Consider the following 20,186-nt stretch of genomic DNA (forward strand, 5'->3'; position numbering starts at 1 on the left):
TTTGTGATTTTAGAAATAGAATAAATTAAAAAACAAGAATGATACCAAAGAGACCTTGAGTTAGTAGTTTCTATTATGAAACTTTATATGGATGTAATAAAGAGAAGGAATAATTACCTAAAATAATTTAACTTATTTGTGATTTTCCATTTTTTTTTTTTTAAATTATGATTTTTTTATTATTTAGAATTTTTTATGTAAAATTTCAAAATTCTTCTCTAATTTTAAATTAATTTTCAGTTTACTTTTCTGGTGAATTACCTACTATAGTAGGTCATCGGGTTACCCAAATTTACTCTAGGCAAATGCTCCATAAAATTGGGATTATTCATGATTAATCAATAGGTGAGATTATTATAGGAAAATCATGATTAAGTTGGATTATTCTAGGTAAATTTTCCTAAAAACATAATATGCCAATAAGAGAATTAGGTGAAAATTAATTCGTTGATTTTATTGAAAAAGTGATATTTACTTCCATTGAAATAAAATACAATCTTCTGAAAGATTTTCTTCATATAGATGTAATAGATAGAACCTGTAAAGTTAGCATCTTAAATATCTTTATATGTCTTTGGTTTGGTTCAAAAGACTCTTAACTTAGTAGACAACTTTAAAATAACTCAAAATAAAAAAATCTTAAAAAAATAATTTTTAAAAATCAGCTATTTAGACCCAAAAATCCCTTTATAGATGCTGACATCATAATTTTATACCACTTTTTTATAATACAAATTTAAATATCCTCGTAATCACCAAACGAAGGTAAGCAATCAATCATTTAATCTTCAATCTCTCTCCACCTTCGGTTTCTCTCTGTAATTTATTGTCAACCATTTGATTTCTGACTTAAGCTTGGAAAGGCTATCCATATTAGTAAATTTTTCCGCTCATTTTGATGGACTCTATTCATCATAAATATCATAATTTTAATATTGCACAAGATGTTTAAAAAATTTGGCAATTTTTACTCTATATCTATGTAAAAGGTCTACCTAATCTAATTTCTGGAGGTTGATTATAATTGAAGATGGTTCAAGGTCTTTAAATAACCCTACAAAACAAACAAAAATTATTAAATCAGAGCTGACACCTAAAAAAACCCCACGGTTATATATAAATACGAAATACGAATTTTGTAGAGAGAATTTTGTAAAAAGAACTTCCTTTATAGGTTGTTTGCGAGTATTTATAGCAATTTGCTCTACACTAATATTCAAACAAATTGAAACTATTTTATGAACTAATATCAGATTGGAAATTGGGCTAAACTAAGTATATTATACATTGTCTATTTTTTAAAGGGACCTAATAATTTATTGATAAAATGACATGCGACATTTAAAATAGAGTTATAAACAATCAAATACATAATAATTTTAATCAAACAAAATTTAATATAGAAAAAGTCAAGATTTTGATGAAGGAGATTTAACACTGAATTATTTCATCTATCACATCGTTGTTTGATAGAACCTTCTCTAAGGAGGTGTTTTGATCTAGTGTGACTATGAAATAGAGATAAGCAGAATTGACACCCATGATGACCTCATGTACCATTTACTATTAAATGGATAACAAGACTCCAAACTCTCACCATAACATACTTTTATAACCCAATATATGGGTAGCTATATCGAATCTAATAAATGGATACAGATAATAAATTTTACTTTTAACAAAAATATATATATATATATATTTAAAAAGATTTTGGGTTAATCATCAAACATAAGGTTGATAGTAGTCCAAAGTTAACCATTTTTTTTAGGAAAAAAAGAGGAAGAGAGTTTGTTTTGCTCATTAATAACGTTTATCAATGATTGTCTTCAACTTTGTTATGAGGCTCAATTAATATTTGGGCATTTGACACAAAATATAATTATATCTTAAAAATTATAATACTTAATGTTCATATAGTAATTATATTATGATCCAACGACTTGACATCTAAAGTATTTTCATACGTACTTTTATTTACCAAGGCTCATGAAAAATTAATTCAAAGTTTAAAGGTTGGTCTTGATATAGTAAAAAAAATATCTTATAAAAGGCTTGTTAATTATGGTAAATAGCTCATTTTATCTATGTGAGGTTGAAGATAGTGTTTATGATTGAGTGTTGATAAAACAATTGCATCTTTATCACTATGGTAATATTGCGGCTATCTAACCTTTTAAACGTTATTTTAATAAAATAAAAAATATAAAAATAAAAAACTAAATAAATAACAACCACTTAACAATATTGAATAGATATTGAAATATTATTTGTGTAATTATAAGGAAACCTAGAATAAATTATTGAATGAATTTCTTAAATTTTTTATCCTGAAAAGTATTGTGTATATTGTGTATAATAACTTCAGCTAGTCTTGGACGAGACAGCTTCATAATGAGACCGTCAATTTGGGCCGGCCCAATTCGTGCGTGTAACAATCTGGTATTTTATTTTCATTTTTTGGCATTTTTCAATTTTAATCTTAAAGATATTAATTTTGACCTTAAAGGTATTAATTTTTATAATTGATACCTTTAAGGTCAAAATTGATAAATGCCCAGAAAAATTGAAATGTTGTTACACGCGCGTGAAATGGGCCGACCCACATTTCATCTTAACTTACGACGGTCTCGTCCAAGTTTTTGTGTAACAAGTTATTGTGTACTTATAAAGATCAGAATAGAACATCGAGTCTTCAAGTGTTTCGATAAGGAATGGGCGGTAATAATATGATTTTAGATGTTAAAATTCAAGGATTCCGAAAAACTTAGCCCTGATACGATAATAAATCGCCATGGACTTGTGACAAGTCCATATAAGAGAAGAATTCACCTATGCAAACTTGATTAGGATCATTTCCAAAATCATATAGCTATAAAAGAAGTTATATAAAATAATATGTGGGCAATTCTGATAACGTTGTGAGGCCTTTGATCCCTTATTTTATGGCATTATGAGTAACTTACAAATTGGTTTTATTGGGAATATAATATAAGGTCAATGGTCTATTTTGATCAAGAAGTTACCACGAAGTTGCAAATGCAATTAGCCAATGAACAAACAAAACTGTTACAACACATCTAATTTTCCCTTTTTTCTGGCTGATACTGATGAGGACCAGTTTTATCTTCAATGTTTTTTTGTGTTCATTTGTAACCGCAATATGCCATTAAGCCATTACCAAAACATAAAATGTAAGCAGCGATATACTTACCAACGGGCATGCTGATCCTGCCTAAAAAGAGACTGTCTCTTAAAAAAACCATCTCTAATTAGGCTAGTCGAAAAAGAAAATATTAAGTAAGTTTTTCGGTAGACATTAAGAATATTATAAGTAGGCATTAAGAATATTGTAAGTACTTAAAGTACTTACTCGGTGGGTTTAAGTATATTGTAAATAGGCATTAAAGATATTGTAAGTAGGTATTAAGGATATGGCAAGTAGGCTAGTAGGCTAAATTTTTCGGTAGGCATTAAGAATATTCTAAGTAGGCATTTTAAGTACTTTTTCAATGGGCAATAAGTATATTATAAGTAGCCATTAAAGATAATGTAAATTGGCATTAAGAATACAATAAGTGGACATTAAGGCTTAATGGGTTAGACCTGTGAGACGTTTTTCAAAGAGACGGTCTCTCAATAGATCGACTCAAAAAATATTACTAAATAGATGGACTATGATTAAAATCTTGATTGTTGGTAAACAGTCGAATTATAATTTAAAGTATTCTTACCATACCGACTTATCAAGCAGGCCCTTTTTACTACATTTTTAATTTTTTTTTAACTATATACTTAATTAGTACATATCCATTTAATTATTTTAAGAAAATAAAATTAAATAGGGAGTGTTTTTTATGTCACAAAATAAACATACTATTGAAACATATGATAAAATATAATATGACTCACTATATTCATATAATTCATTAATTTTTGATAAAAAGAATATTCATATATTTAAATTTATATTTTATAGTCAAATGAGATTTTGTTTGAGTCGTTTCAATGTAAATTATTAATATCAACTTTTTATTTTTTAATAAAGCACACTTAAAAATATTTAAGATTGAAATAACACATTTATAAGTGTTCGAAAACCAAAAGGAACATTTGATAAAATAGGAGGAAGTATTGACAGAAATGTAATATGAGATTGAGAAATGACAGTTCTTCAAAGCTTAGCCAAATTTGATGATGTTACACGCAATCTTATATTATATGGCTTTAAAAATTCGGTTGGCAAATTCCCTACGAAAACCAATAAAAACGTAGCTAATTAAAAGTTGATTAAACTTTCAAATAGTTTTCTTAGATTATTAATTCAGGAAAATAATTTAGGAAAATTTTTATTAGAAAATGACTAACGACAAATTCCAAAAAACCTGTCAAATAATTACCTTTTATTGGTTGCAATTTGCATTAATGAATGACAAATATTGATAATAGCTTGTCGCGTCACTTGAAAAAGTTGTTAAAATATCTTTATTTGATTGATATTATTCATAATTTAGGAAAAATATATGAAAAGTGCTAACTTTTAGTTCTTTGATCATAATATTCTTAATGATTTAGCATGAATCATTTTCATAAAATAGTGTAGGCGCATTAGCAGTTTAGTATTTTTCATTTAATAAATCTAAAATTTACTAGCTTCATTTTTTTGTTGTTTATTTTTAAAACTACTAGCTTAATTATTTGATTGAAATGTAATTATCTTGGAACTATAAATTGAAGATAATATTCCAATTTAATTATTAAGACCTATAAAATATAATTAGCTACTCTATTTTAAGGAATATGAGAATTTTATTTCACTAATTGATTTTATCTATTTATTTATTACTCCCTCCGAACCAATTTAGATGTCTCATTTACTTGGGCACGGTTATTAAGGATGGTGTGGGGTCCATTAAAAAGGGTAAGTAATTATTGTCTGATTCTTAACATTCATCACATCACAAAATCATTACGTTGCTTGTTGTCTATTAACATAATTTACATTAATCTTCAAGATTATAGTTATAATTATATCCAACTCAATATTCCGTACAAGTTGAAATTTGGAAAAAAAAGGATAGCAAACATATCATATATGTACCCTCTTTATGAAAAGGATAAATAAAAATGCGCACTTAAATATTTAATCCCATGAATCCTATAACAAAACTAATAAGTGAAATACATCTCGCCTAAAAAAAACGTCATAGACTAAGAAACAAAATTTTTATAGAAAGTTAATCAACGAGTTATGATAAAACAAAGTATAATACTTGAAGCTACATAAGCCAAATCATTGAACATGAGCATCAAGAGGCATCTTAATAATTTAGAAGGTTAATGGAAACATTGCAACTTGATAAATCGTACATTTCAACATCCATACCTAATATTTGCCTAATGTCAATTTATCAAATTAATTTAAGCCGTTGTAGATATTTAGGGCTATAGCTTCAAAAGTTAACCTCAACCATAAATTTAAATTTATAGTTGAATTAAATTTTTTGACACGGTAAATTTTGATTATAAATTAGAATCTCAATCACTTCTTCTTTGAAATTGAATTATTCTCTATTAGAATATATAGCATATCTTGAAGCCCTATCACCTTAAGCTATTGATTGAGTTGGTTCCTTAAATTAGTATCAAAAGCCATGATTTGTTTCAGGCAAGTCTTGTCTATTCGGGTTGACATAAGAGGTAAAGGATTTTGAATAATATGAAGTATAATTTATCATCATTATTATTATTATTATTATTATTATTATTATTATTATTATATGAAAAAATCTTGAGAATTTAGGAACAGAAAAGAAAAGAAATGCTCGTATTAAAAGTAAATGTTATGAGGAAAATAAAAGTCAAATTTAAAAAATAAGATTATTCAAGTAGAAAATTAAGATAATATTAATTTTTGTAAATGCAAAAAATAAAAGAATTAATCCCCTCATTTTGAGGGAAATATTTACCCTGGTAGGATGGAGAAAAAAATATTTCTCATCTATTACGCTAAATAAATAAGATTGATAATCTTTCTTTTTCTTCATCATACCATTATATTCTTTGTTCTTCATCTCCCCTTTTAAAGTCACTTTACTTACCTTCATTTACATAATTCGAATTTCATTTTTTCTTATATTTACCCTCAATACAACCATAAAACCAGTAGGTTCATAACGGCTCTAGCAGTCATCAATTTTCTACCTTTAAACGCTCAAAATCACAATGCAAATAAACCCCACAAGTAACCTTTCCTAGGCCTTAAATAGATCTTTTCTCGACCAGAATGCCAGTCGTAAATGTGATCCTTTGTCGTCCTCCATGGATATTGCTAGAGACGGTATTCACAAAAAAAAAAAATAAATAAATAAAACTTACCCTCCATGATCGAAACACCGAGACAGAATTAGGAAGAATGAAAATTCTCGAACAATACAAAGTTGTAATATACTTCTACTTGAAGGGAAGAAAAAAATCCCTCAAGCAAAGCCCCTCAATGGATCGGATGCGAATAATATGCATTGCTTTAAACCATGGCAGAATATGTAGCAAAAATGGTAAATATAACAATAAAGGACTACTTTACACTGTTGTTAGGTACAATATCAACTCCTATTAAGGATTGAAGGATCCAAAATGCTAAATAATCTACCTAAATATAATCATTTGCTCCTAGACCTTTTCTCTTGGATCCATTTCCTATAAACTCTGCCATCTCCCTTAAAAGTTATGTCGAAATTAAGTTATCGTTCTTCATCTCTTCCCCGACTGTGATTCTCCATCCGCTGTGTGTATTGATTGTGTCCTCTAGATGGTATATCCATTTCAGAAAATACCAGCAGCCACCACCCCAAAAATACAATTTAATCCCACCTTAAAATACTACTAATAATAAATTCTCGACGATGGCAGCAAAAATAGCCTCAGTAAATGAAACGAAGAATAGAAATTGCAAAATAATACACAATCATACATGTCGTGAATATGTTGAACCGTCTGAATACCCGTTTGTAGTCTTTTGCACCTTCTTCCTGAAATTTGCGACACTGCAATGCGGACAAATGTACTCTAATCCGTCTGTCTTCGCATAATCCTGCGATAACAATACCGTGAAACATGTAGATTTTGAGTTGAACATTGATTACATCTTCACCACGGTGTAAAACATAATTTGGCACAAATTTATTTACCTTGAACGCGCCTAGACCTTGCCGTGTATCACAACCAAAGTGGGCCCACTCCCCGCATATACCACAGTTCACCCAGTCACCGGCTGCACTACTGTTAAATGTTCAAGCAAAGTAGAACATGTCCAGCAGCAGAAGCTTATGTTAAATTTGGAAATGACAAAGGTAATAGCCATAAAGAGGCGGTTATGATATAGCACATACCTGCGACATAATAAGCAACATTCTCCATCCACATCGTCATGAGCCAATTCATATTCCAGCAGGTAAGTTTCGTAATGTCGTTTGAGCGTGTTTCCAACACCCTGTCAAAATCACAATTCACAACCAACCATTAATATACTCTTAACTGTTATAAGCAATAGATTATGCATACTGCAGAAGCTGTACGAACTACCAACTACCAACTACCAACTACCAATTGCCTAGAAGCTAAGTTGAAATGGAAGTCGGGATGATGATCAAATTAGAAAGTATGCATGATGAAGAAGAATTATACCACAAATGATTCATAAAAAGTACAACCGCACAAAAACATTATGATATTGATAGCCCAATAGAAAAAGAGGTGCATAACCCAAAGCAGAAATGATTTCATTCTATGGTGTAACCTACGTTACTTGGACTCGGGTACTGATGTCGAATACTGGTACGTGTTCAAGTGTTGAATACATCTAAAATATTCAATTTTACGCCTAAAATGAAGAATACATCCAAATATTCAATTTTACGCCTAAAATGAAGTGTCTAAGTGACATACCAATGTCCGAGCATCAAGGATCGGACACGGGTACATGCAGTAAAATTAAGAGTCGAGTAACATGAGGTGTAACAAAAAGATAGGAAGGAATAGGATAATATGACAAATTATAGACCGATAGGAAGGAATAGGATAATATGACAAATTATAGACCGAAAGTTGATAACTGAATAAAAAAACCCAATGGAACACTTATGGTCACCACAAAAGGCAAATTATATAGATCAAAGATCAAGTGTTTTTATGAGAACAATGTGGCTGACCATGGGAAATTGCAAAGCCCGCCAATGTGCTTTACGGATTCCTACTAACCCAAGGACAATTCCCCTTCAAAAATGAAAGGAGAACTCCTCTAAAAAGACTTCACTATGCGCAAGTCGTTGACAATTTTAATTTAACTGTGTAGGCTATCAGGTTAGCAGGTACACACAAGGCCATGACTACATAAAGAATCCCATCCTCGATTCAAATTCTTAAACTCTTCTACCGAAGATCTGAGATGACTATAGTTTTAGTTCAAATTTTCATTGATCTTTTCTCAATTCTCATGAGACAGCAAAGATATTGGACGATCCAAGTCCAATTGTAAAAAATCTCCATTTTTTTTATTTTTCAAATTTTTGACCATCATACATTCTAGGTTTAATCTGTAACTAGTAATTAAAATTTTAAAAATTAATGAAAAGTCAAAAACAACTACCCCCAGCACCTCCAAGTCATCACCGACACCACTCAAATTCTGTCAATATTTACATCAATACATCTATTGTTCAAGATAAAAGTCCATATTCAACTCCCACCACCTCAAGCACCACCCTAAAAGTCTTTGATGTTTTAGATCTTACTTGAAAGGGCGACTATTGTAATTAAAGCACCAATTGCCATCACCAATGAGTTAATGAAGGTGGGAAATCTTAAGGACTGATTTATGATAGATTTCATGTTCTGCAACTAATTTCGTCAAGATTCAAGGAATAGTTTGTGGGTTAGACTGCAATTCAGATTTGAGACTAATCTTGGATTGCGAATAATGCGACGAATTAAGTTTGTAGAGAGACAGCGGCCATCAAAAACATGGATGATCAATTTGTGGAATCAATAATAAAGTCATTTAACTGTAATTTTTAAAGATGATCAGCAAAATCAAGAATGAAGCCCGTTAATGAAAGTTTAATGGTGAGTCAATTATTGTTAAGATTATGAGAGAAGAGAGAAAAAGAGAATAAAGAACTACATAGTTAATTATGTTCACGCTTACGACTATAGATTCCATTTTCATGCTAATTATGTCTTCTCACCAAAACTAATTTCTCATTCTTTTTTCACAAGACTTGAAAATGTTAATTTTGAGAGCACATGAACACCTCATAGATAATCATTACTTGCCATGGTTAAACAAACACATGCTACCATAATTTTTGAAATTTTTTTTTGACAAAGCAAACGCAGCTTAAAAACTCAAGTCTTTTTTTCTTCTTTATTTCTTAATAGATAGATTGATGGGAAAATTGATAATAAAATGAAGGGAACTGGGAAAATTGCAGAAATATATGTTTCATTTACTGATACTTGAAAAGATACAAAAATTGAGTTTATATAAATTATTAGTAAGATATAACCAACACTATCCAAAATAGAGAAACTAAACCCATGACTAGGGGGTGTTCAATGGGCCAGACTCCCATTTTGAGCCCTTATTCGGCCAGTTTTTATAAGGGTTTTATACGGGCCAGGTTGAAAATGGGTCGGGCTGAAACAAACTCTACTATAGTTAAAATGGAGCGGGCTATAAAAAGTCTTAATAAGGATGGAAACGGGCCTTTGTGAATATAAAAGGGTCCTGCCGTTCATGGTTATTAGATGCACATTACAATTTTCAACTCAATTAGTGACATTTATCTTTCTGATTTATTACTTGTCTCAAGCAAAACTACCAATGGAAAATGGCACACTAATTAGTTATTTTCTATAGTGAGATGATCATAACACACATTCGTGAATTATTATATCATTTTAGTTAAATGTTTGATTGCGCTTTATGAATAGAAAAAGTGACTTTCCTTTGTTATCGGACATAATGTTAATTATATTAGCACGTTATTTTTGTAACTACATAATGTTCATTGCAAATACAATTTTTTAAATAAAAACGGGTCGAGCCGAACTTAAAGCCCATATTGAGTTTAAAAGGCCCTTATCCAACCCAGCCCATTTTTGCTTAAGATTGCACAACCCATATCCAGCCCATTGAACACCCCTAACCATGACTAGTATCTCACTACCCATTAAATCCATCACCAAACTGATTTCTACAAAGATGAACTGGAACAAACAATAATTATTGAAAATTTCTTTTTTCTTATTATTTTATTTTTTGAAACATCTTCAACAATTATGAGCATGATATATGTCCCTCGCTGATCAACATAATTGAGTGACAACTGAATTCACAAATGGCTTCATGCTAAAATTAGAACAGCTTCCAATTCAAAAGCAGGCTAATAATCAGTTTTTATTTTATACTATTGAATGCGCACAAAACATAAAAAAAGATAATCATTTCCAAAAAGGGAAGAAAAAATAGACAAAGGATGTAGAAGGAAGACATGAAAGAATGTGCTCGACTGCTCGGTAGTGAAGACAATTAAAGCTAGATGGTTTTGTGACAGAGGTTAGCTGGTGTTCTAAAGGGAGGCAGGGTTGATGAATACGAGGCTATATTTGGGAAGCCGATTAGATTAATAACATTGACTAATTTTAGGTTGTTTAGATTTATAGGCTAATTTATTTCAAAAAAATCAAAATTTAAACAAGAAATAAAAAGAAATAAATTATAAAAACTGTAACTTCATATAAGATATAAAAACTTGATTATAATACAAAAATTTGAAACTTATTATTAAAATTAAAATTTTAATCCATAAATAAACAAATAATAGAAACAGCAAAAAATTTCCAAAACTTTATCATAAAAATAGAGCATAAATATCGCTAATCTTTTTATTACGTCGCCACCCTTTTACTTTTTTGCCCTTGGTTATAATCTCTTCATCTCTGAAACAAACTCTCAACTCAATCTAAATATCAAAGCAATATAAAAGGTGAATACAACCCCGCATATCTCGAGGTAACTAATTATTTTAAATTTTCCTTGATTTTTTTAAAAAGTTTCCCACTTCTTATTTGTCGCCACCCTTTCATTGTGTCACCACCTTTTTAAAATAAATGTCTCAACTTTATCCCTCCCTCCATAAAACCCCCTCAACTCTCTTCTCTCTCTCTCTTAAAATCACTTATTTAAAATTAATACATCTATTGACTATGCAAATTACATCTAAAGGTATTATCTAACCTAATCTATCAGTTTTTCGATTTTATAAAAAAAATAGGAGAAAGAAACATGTGTGACTTGGCTTACTTTCCTAACTTTTTTAAAATTTTTATAATTGTTAATTATTAATTAACAATTATTAGTTTACTATTTTTCATTATTGTTAGTTATTTTTTATTAAGTTATTTGTTTGATTATTATTTTAGTGTTATTTATTTCTTAATTAATTATTTGTTTAATCATTAGCTTAATTTATAAATATTTATTGCTAATTATTTGTTATCATTATATGTTTGACTTGTTTAATAAATACTATAAGTTTAATTAAATAATTTTTATTTTATATTTTGTAATTAATATGGTTGGTAATCATGATAGAATGAAAGGATTCTTTAGAGGTTTATTGTCTAGGAGTAGTTCTAGGCTGTTGTTCACGCTTAATTCCTAAGGATGGGTTGAGCTTAGATTTGAGATTGAAAGTGAAGGTGGATAGCATAGTTAACATAGGCGACACACATGGGAGGGATGTTATCGTGTCTGTCCAACAATTAGACCGAGTAAGTCCCAAAGGCTAGTACCTTAGAACAGGACATACTCACCTTGGTGAGCCTATGAGCAAACACAGTTCCTCGGGGTCAATTGATGACATGGATAGGTTTAGTCAGGGACTTAATAGTTTAAGCTACAATCAATAGCAACTGTCGTTACTTATTGATAAATAATTAGATACGTGTGTAGTTTCCTTTCTAATGCCATGGCTTTTCGTAGTAAAGGCCAAGCGTTCTATAACCTCTTCGCAACAAACAACGTAACCGTGAAATATCGTTGTAATAGTCAACGAAACGTTTTTATTGTGACTTTTTATACACAATTGCATAATGGGCTTTAACGCCGCAACAACTCTCAAACAATTTGCATTACGGCCTTATATGACATAACGGGAGAGTTTTTATTCCATAGACCAAAAGAGCGGCAAAAATTTCCACCACCCACATTTTTTTTTAAAAAGACCGAAAAAGAACACTCCACTGAAGGTTACGTTACGGGAGGGATGCACACAAGGGACAAAAAAAACTCAGTCCGTACCCTATGCTGCATGCACAGCTTGTAACAATTTTTTATTCTCTTATTATATTTTTGGTGTTCAACTACTTTTCATAGGAGCGTAATCGAACCTGAAATGTTTATATGCTCCAAAAAATAATCTAGGATACTACAATTAGCAGCTTAGTATATTAAGAGTACGTACAGTCATTTTATTGGTAGCAGTGTAATTCCGCATCTTAGAGAAAACTTGCCCTTTCCAATTGATGCCATTACCAACATGAAAGCCTCCTCTTGAAACAACCTATAAGAAGAAAGTTAAAATTCTTATTTATTAGAAACATTATTTAAAAAATAATTCCTTTTTAAAAGTCTTTAATCCACATTAAATACTACAATATAGGATCAAATTACACGGTGAAAAAAGAAACCACGAATACCTCTCTATACAAGTTGTATAGATCAAGCCTCTTAGAGTTGAGGATGGCATCAGGGAACTCTTCAAACCCACCGTGCGGAACAAGTCGAGTGTGTCCACGGAGAATAAGAAACTGCATAACGTCCTTCAAAAAATCCTCCTGAAAAGAAAACCATTAGCTTAATCGGACCAAAATTTTCCGCAATTAGTAAGACTAGGGTCTAGGGGAATCAGTTTTATCATATAGCTTAAAAATGTAATTTCGAACAATCTTTGATGAATCCACTATAATGTTATCACAAACACTTTGCGCTCCTAGAGTAAACTACTCCCTCCGTCTCTTTTTAAATGTCCCATTTGCTTTTGGATTACTATTCATTAATCACTCTTAATTTGTATTTAATTCTTAATTCATGCATTAAAACAAAGTCAAATGAGATCTTGTTTGATTCGTTTTAACATAAGGTTTATTAATATCTAGTTTTTATAATTAAAACATAGTCAAATGAGATCTTGTCAAATTTAAAAATCAATGCAGATATAGACATCTTCAGATTGGAAGTGTTTAAGCTGACATCAAAAACTGTTACATTCACACCAAAAATATTTAGACTCGCAACCAATAAAAGGTATTCAGCCATCTATATTTCAAAAAAGTAATGAATAAACCAAAATTAATTGCAGATTGACGGGTACTTTTACCTCAGAGCACAACTGGATAGGTGGTCTACCACATCCATGTTTTTTCAGAGGCATTGGATTTAAAGATATGATCTGCTTAGCCTGATATGCGTTTGATGCCCTTCTGTTTGGAGCAGGATGTGAAGCCAAGATACTATGCTTGGTTGGTGGAACAGAAGGCAAGCTGGGCTTCCCTTGACCAGTATCATAACTATCTGTTTGCACTATGCCCGAAAAAGGCATCATTTGCCGAACATTGGTGAAAGGTATGGGTCTCATTGCTGCTACTTTTAATTTTTTCCGGATGGGAACAACAGGACTGTAAGTCCCATTAGAGAATCTAGTTTCTTTATCTTCTAGCTCAGATCTCGTCATGCCAAGTTGATTTTTAGAATATGAACTGTAATGTGAACACGGGCTTGATCCTTGACCTCTTTCCGAAAAATTTCTGCTTGGAGGAGGTGGTCTCAGCCAACTTGGTGGGGCAACTAGATCACTGTTGAGTGGGTGTTGAACTTTCTCTTGTTTTTTACAGAAGAACAGAAGACGTTCAGCATCATCTTTCTGAAATGAAGCAACAGCCAATCCCTGAATGCTAGCAATTCCAAGGGCTACTAGACTTCTATAAGAACTTTCTGGTGCCAACTGCCGCAATACCTACGTAAAACAGAACAGATTAAACAAAAGGACTGAGGCAACCAAGAAAGCATGCTCCAGCAGATAAAAATGTTAAATGTTACATTCCAGGACACCAAATATTACTCCAGTAAGGTTGTATGCCCTGTCCATACAGCCTACTGAATCAGACAGAAATGTCCCACTTGAAACCCATTTAAACATCATCAATCAGAGAAAACGCTTTAATTTAATGACATGATAAGAGCCATGAACCCAATGATACCTGATCTCCTTATTTATTTAATGAGCTATATCATTCCTTACAGAAAACCTATGTTACTTGGACTCAGGTACTGATGTTGGATACTGGTACGTGTCCAAGTGTCAAATACGTCTAATATTCAATTTTACGCCTAAAATGAAGCGTCTAAGTGTCATAACACGGGTACGTAAAGCAAAATGAAGACTCCAAGTAACATAGAAGAAAGCAGGCAAATATGAATATACAAGGGTCTAAATCAAGAACCTGCTGGGCCCATGACGGTGCTTTCAAGTATACTTCAAAAACTTCTGCTCCACAAGCAATTGAGACAGATGTTCGAGGCTCAGATGAAGGTAATTTAGTTTCTTCCGAAGATGGTACTGCCTGTATGAGCTGACTTCTTTCAATGGCCTCCTTCTTTATATGATTTTCCAATTGCTGAGAATTCATTTGAACAATATATAAATATATTTTCTCCTAAAGAATCAACAAGAAAACAATGCAAGCAAGGAATAAATGTAACCTGATCATCAAAACAAGTTTGTGCACTTCCAGACACCAGAAGAGAAATATGAGCAGCACTACAGGTAGAAATATCACATTTCATGGTCACAACACCACGCGAGAATGCACCTGCCTGCTGTGGTGGTGGTGGGGCACTGGAAATTGAAATAGAAGAACTTAATATTTCATAAAAAAATAAATAAAATCTGCATTATCACTCTGTTTTCAGGGGGAAAACACAAGGCAGAGAAGATTTCAATCAGCCTTATTCCCTGTCTCTGAAATAAAATGCAGAAAAAAGCTATCACACTTAATTATTCTCAAACAACATCACCAATAAGAAAAACCGTACCTGAAGCGGCTTTGAAGCTTGCTCCCACGCATCTGAAGGAATACAAGGATAAACGGCAACAAATTTAATACCCATTAAACACCATAATGAACTCAATACACCATTACTAACAATCACGCATGCAAATTTAGTTTTCCATCCCTTAGGCCACCAGTAGACCCTAGGCATTCTGCAGCATCCAGAGCATATCCACTTTTTGAGGTGTTGCTGAAGCAACAATAAAATTTTGGACAATTGTCTAATGTACATATAATCAAATTTGGGACTAGAGGTGTTCAAAACAGACCTGATAATCCAATATTTACCCGACCTTGTAACCGAAGGGGACTTCAAAATGAATTTAAAATAATGTAAGAATCATTGTGAACACAAGACCCGAACCGATCCGAAACACAATACTCGAAATTAACCCGATGACCCGAATGAAGACCTCTATTTGGGACAATAAAATAATGATATGCAAAGTACCATGAAAGTATGCAGCAACTTATTGCTAAAGCAAGCCTCAATGCAACATAATCTTAAAATGTAGGGTACCAGAAGACCTGATCTTAATTACATTAGCACAAAAAATGAATTTCACGCTTATACAAGGGAAGATATGAGACAACCAGAGAAAAAAAAAAGATTTAGTTAAGAACATAATCAAGGGGCCAAGACATTATCTGGAATTTGAAAAGATGAGCAATTTGACTTACTTCTATTCCCAAAATAGCATTCAGTCCATCCTCCAAACATCCCAACAAATATGCATCCTGAAAAAAGAAATATCCAATTAGGAGAAATGCCATTTTTCATAACCCATCAAGTAGGCTTCAAAAGCTCACCAATGAGCATGCCACCCCACATATCAGAAATCTCGTGCTCACATCATCGTCGTGGATTTTGATAGCAGATAAATTACTTCCAGAGCCATCTTCTTCTTCGCCATCTTCATCTTCGCCAACATCAACCTCGGGCAAAGCAACTTCAATAATAGGAGCTTCCCCAAGAAGAGATGGACCAAGTTTACCAACAATCTTTTGGCTGTTTCTTGGAACCACTGCATTGTTCCTGATGCAATAAAGTCTAAAAGATGCATCTGCCAGTTGAAAAGCATCCCAGGTATGGCATGGGGAGCTACAAAAGAAGGAAAATTCCCCAGACTTACATCAGTAATTGAACATGCATAAGCAGAAATTATATATTTAAACAGCTAAAACACAAAACAACGGAATACTTTTCACATTGGTTTTGTCTTTAAACAGTACAGAAATAACAACAAAAGGCTATGTAGCCAAATGACTTGTTCACAAATAGAACTGTTGCCTACTCCAGTCACAAGGCATATTGAACAACATAAATTGAGATTACACAGATATGCTAACATCATACTTATCCGTCCCATTGAGATTGCTACATTTGACCCTAAAAGCTCTCGTACTAAAAGTCGATTGCAGAAAATTCAATGGGACAAATGGTGTATTTAACAAGAAAAGATACAAACATATATCTCCACATATTCAACAAAGAATATAGTACCAATAACACTGTACAAATATAATACCTTTGTACAACTGAAAATAAAGCATTTCGAAAATGAGCAGCTGCAAAGCACGAAAATGTGTTCCACCAAAATATGACATATGGAACACCCTGCCAAAAAAATAATAGCAAGTGTTGGTCAACAAAGTAATACTATTGACAAAAAAGCTCCCTACCCAGTGGTCGAAAATTGACATAAAAGAGGAAATTAAGTATGCAGCTTAAGTTTGTTCCCTCACCTTAGAATGAATAGCATCAGCCAATATTTCACCATTTGGAATCTCCAGATAAACCTGCAAAAAACAATCAATTAGATCTCGATGTAAAGCGACAAAACTAGCTATGAGATTGTTATCTCTTTAATTGTAAGCATGTTTTCCTATGCTACAGAGTCCACAAAAATAAAAGCAAACAGAACCATCATACGTGAGCTAGGACAGGGGAATTCTAAATGCATGAAGCCAGTATCACTTTTATCACCAGTGAAGTATATCTTGCTTGCTCTTTTCCACTCAAAAAAATGGATGTGAACACTAAATGCATGAAAAATTTGCAGTAATAGTTCTAAATGGAACCAAGAGTGAACCAAAAACACCCTCTTCACAATCACAAGTGTAAGGCTGCCCAAGGAACAATTTTAATGGCGTTGAGTTAAAATAATGGAGTCGCTATTGGTGAATGTCGACGAAAATAAGTTAATATATTAGCACATTCGTCAACTTTGTAGCAAATGACTCAAAGTCTTTTACAACTAATTCTACATATCAAATGCTCTTGCACATTTTTGGCAAAGCAAAGCAACAAAAATATGCATACATTTTATATGGTTAAAGTGGTAGTTATGCTCATAGTTTATGGCATTTGAGTTTTCATAATAGATCTCGAGGTAATAGGACTTGAGAACTCATTTCCGAAAAGTATGTAATTAATTAATAATTCGTTTATTTACGAAGAAACTTTCCTATCTTTTATCTAAAGCGAAGTGTCAAGGTGTCCTACTCCTGTCTAACTGCCAAAGGATCCAAGTACTAGAGCAGATTAAAGAGTCCAAGTAACGTTGATGAATTCCTTCAGCCAAACATTCTAAACTTACTAAATACTAATATTAACACTAAAACCAAACCAAATTACAATAGGGGTAAGATGTTAGAAAAACCATATAATATCGTCAAAACAATGTCGCCCTAATGCCATTTTCTAGATACAGGAAACCAGGAAAAATAGACATACGAGCACAAGACTTGTATTATACTATCATCTTAGCCTTGACAATTAGAACTTTACAACATCCATCTCATCAAAGATGATGACGATGACAATGATCATCCAAGATCTTTTATCATTAAAATTTCTAAATGAAAAGTATTTACAAGTTCTCTTCAAAAAAATTAAGGCTTAAAAGTACTATATGCTAGTTCCTGCAATACACCCAAACCCAAAGGTCCACCTGAGCATATTTGGTAAATTTCAAATAACATTCTACTTCTCAGATAATAAGCAAATTTACACTGAAAAACACCTAGCTTCCCTCTATTTACCACAAAAGTAATAAATTCAATCAAAAACACTCTCTAATCAACTAAGATTCAAGGAAAGATGAACATAAACAACCTCTGGTCAACAAGAAGCACGCCAAAACTAATTGATACATCTCTCTTAATCCTCATCATAATATACAGTTGCCATCATACAATTGCCATCACTGAATCGCAATGCGATCGCATTACACGCCCTAAAAAACAATGAAAGTATGAAATTGTTGGATGCAGTCCTTATGGCCAACAAATAGTGGATATTCTAGGGAATTCATGAAGTTGACATCATCAAAACTCTTTAACACTCTATAAACAACTCAATGTCAGCAAACCCAATTTACACCGACATTCTATAAATAGAAATCTTTGCTATTTCATTTGCATGTATAAAACCAATAGAAGCCATACATAGCTTTATCACTTACAAAATATATCCTCTTACAAACCTCCCACTTAGTATAATTCACACATTTATTCTTACACTATTTTATATCTCTGTGTAATTTAGTTATTGTGAGAGTTCATATTTTGTTCATTACCCCATTACTTGGGTTCTAGTAATTTTTCTCAGTAAAATTACATTATTTACATTGTGTGTTTCGTTTCTTCTATCCCTTATATTGCATATATACCCTTAAATAAATTTCTCGATTTACCTACGTTTCCGCATACACTTATTCACTCTACCAGAAACATAAACAACAAAAATTCAACAAAACAATAATTTTATTTACTAGAAAATTCAACAAATCAATTGACAAGTATAGAAAATCCACATACCATTGCAGGCAATACATGACTAAAAACTTCAGCTATCACTTCAGCATTATTAGATAAATCACCACCATCCCATACTAAAGACCCAATTTCATCATTTGGCAATACTAGCCCTTGTAAATACACCACATTGGGCTTCCATGATTCAAGGGTTCTCCATAACTCATCCAAGCTAGGATTTTTCAATGTCCTAACCTGCAAATAATTTTATTGCCCAGAAAAATTCAACAAAAAGAAAGCAAAAACATGAACAAAGAAAATTCAACAAAACAATAAGTAAAAATTCAGTGTATACCTCTAACCGGCTCGAAGATCCTAATCCAGGAAAAGGGTACCTTAATCGATCTTCGGTTTGACGTCCTCTAACCTTACTATCACAAACAACAGCAAGAACACTGCAATTTTGTTTCAAACTCCCTATAATATTACCGTTACTACTACTACTCTGCATCATATTCTTCTTCGGCACACAATCTCTACCAAAAATAACTATTTCCCAGCAATTACAAAAGCTTATCAAAACCCTTATTTTACATTAATTCCTTTCAACTCTTCTACTGCTATACCTACCAATTCCTTCAAGCAATAAAAATTTGAAAAACTCCCAATTTGATCTAAACCCACCTTCTAAAAATTAAGGATTTAACTAAAAACCCAACTATGAAACTAAAACTTAATGTTAATAATAAAAATTGATCAATAATTTCACAGAGATGTAAAATTAGAGTTCAACAAAATCAAAATTTGAGAAAAAGACGGAAGATTTCAATGTTGTCGGCGGAAGAAAATTTCAGAAGGGAAAAACTTTAGGGAATTGAGAGTAGAGAGAGAAAAGATTTGAGATTAGGGATTGTGGGATTGAAATTCAGAAGTAGAGAAAATTAAAGAATTGGGGATTTGTGTATAGTTACTACCCGAACCCGATTAAAAAGAACCCACTTGAAAATGAATTAGAATTGATTGATGAATACAAAAAAGTTGAAAAATTAATCAACAAAAATAGGAGTAATAATCTAATGTTGTTATTAATGCCAACTTTTTGGGTCTTATGATTTGACTTGGATAATAGCATTCCTTTGTTTTGCTTCCTTAAATTCATTTTCAATTTTTATGTTAAGAAATAAGAACTCAATAAGCTTGTAGGTTAATTTCTTCTTGCTCATGTTTTTTTTGGAAATGAACAAAATTGTCCA

General features: G+C 31.9%; 1 protein-coding gene across 1 annotated transcript; it reads right to left on the reverse strand.

The window, feature by feature from the left end:
- Positions 1–5,998: 5,998 nt before the first annotated feature.
- LOC130827572 (AT-rich interactive domain-containing protein 4-like) lies at positions 5,999–20,151 on the reverse strand. Its single transcript, XM_057693329.1, has 15 exons — positions 19,289–20,151; positions 18,997–19,188; positions 16,921–16,974; positions 16,704–16,792; positions 15,985–16,276; positions 15,856–15,912; positions 15,158–15,189; positions 14,825–14,960; positions 14,566–14,739; positions 13,443–14,078; positions 12,763–12,900; positions 12,528–12,626; positions 7,392–7,492; positions 7,191–7,281; positions 5,999–7,093 (listed from the first exon to the last, which is right to left on the reverse strand). The coding sequence occupies exons 1-15, from the start codon at positions 19,445–19,447 to the stop codon at positions 6,968–6,970; spliced, it is 2,376 nt and encodes a 791-aa protein (XP_057549312.1). The 5' UTR covers positions 19,448–20,151; the 3' UTR covers positions 5,999–6,967.
- Between the last annotated feature and the right edge of the window lie 35 nt (positions 20,152–20,186).

Source organism: Amaranthus tricolor, chromosome 11, assembly GCF_026212465.1.
Source record: "Amaranthus tricolor cultivar Red isolate AtriRed21 chromosome 11, ASM2621246v1, whole genome shotgun sequence".
Classification (NCBI taxonomy): Eukaryota; Viridiplantae; Streptophyta; class Magnoliopsida; order Caryophyllales; family Amaranthaceae; genus Amaranthus; species Amaranthus tricolor.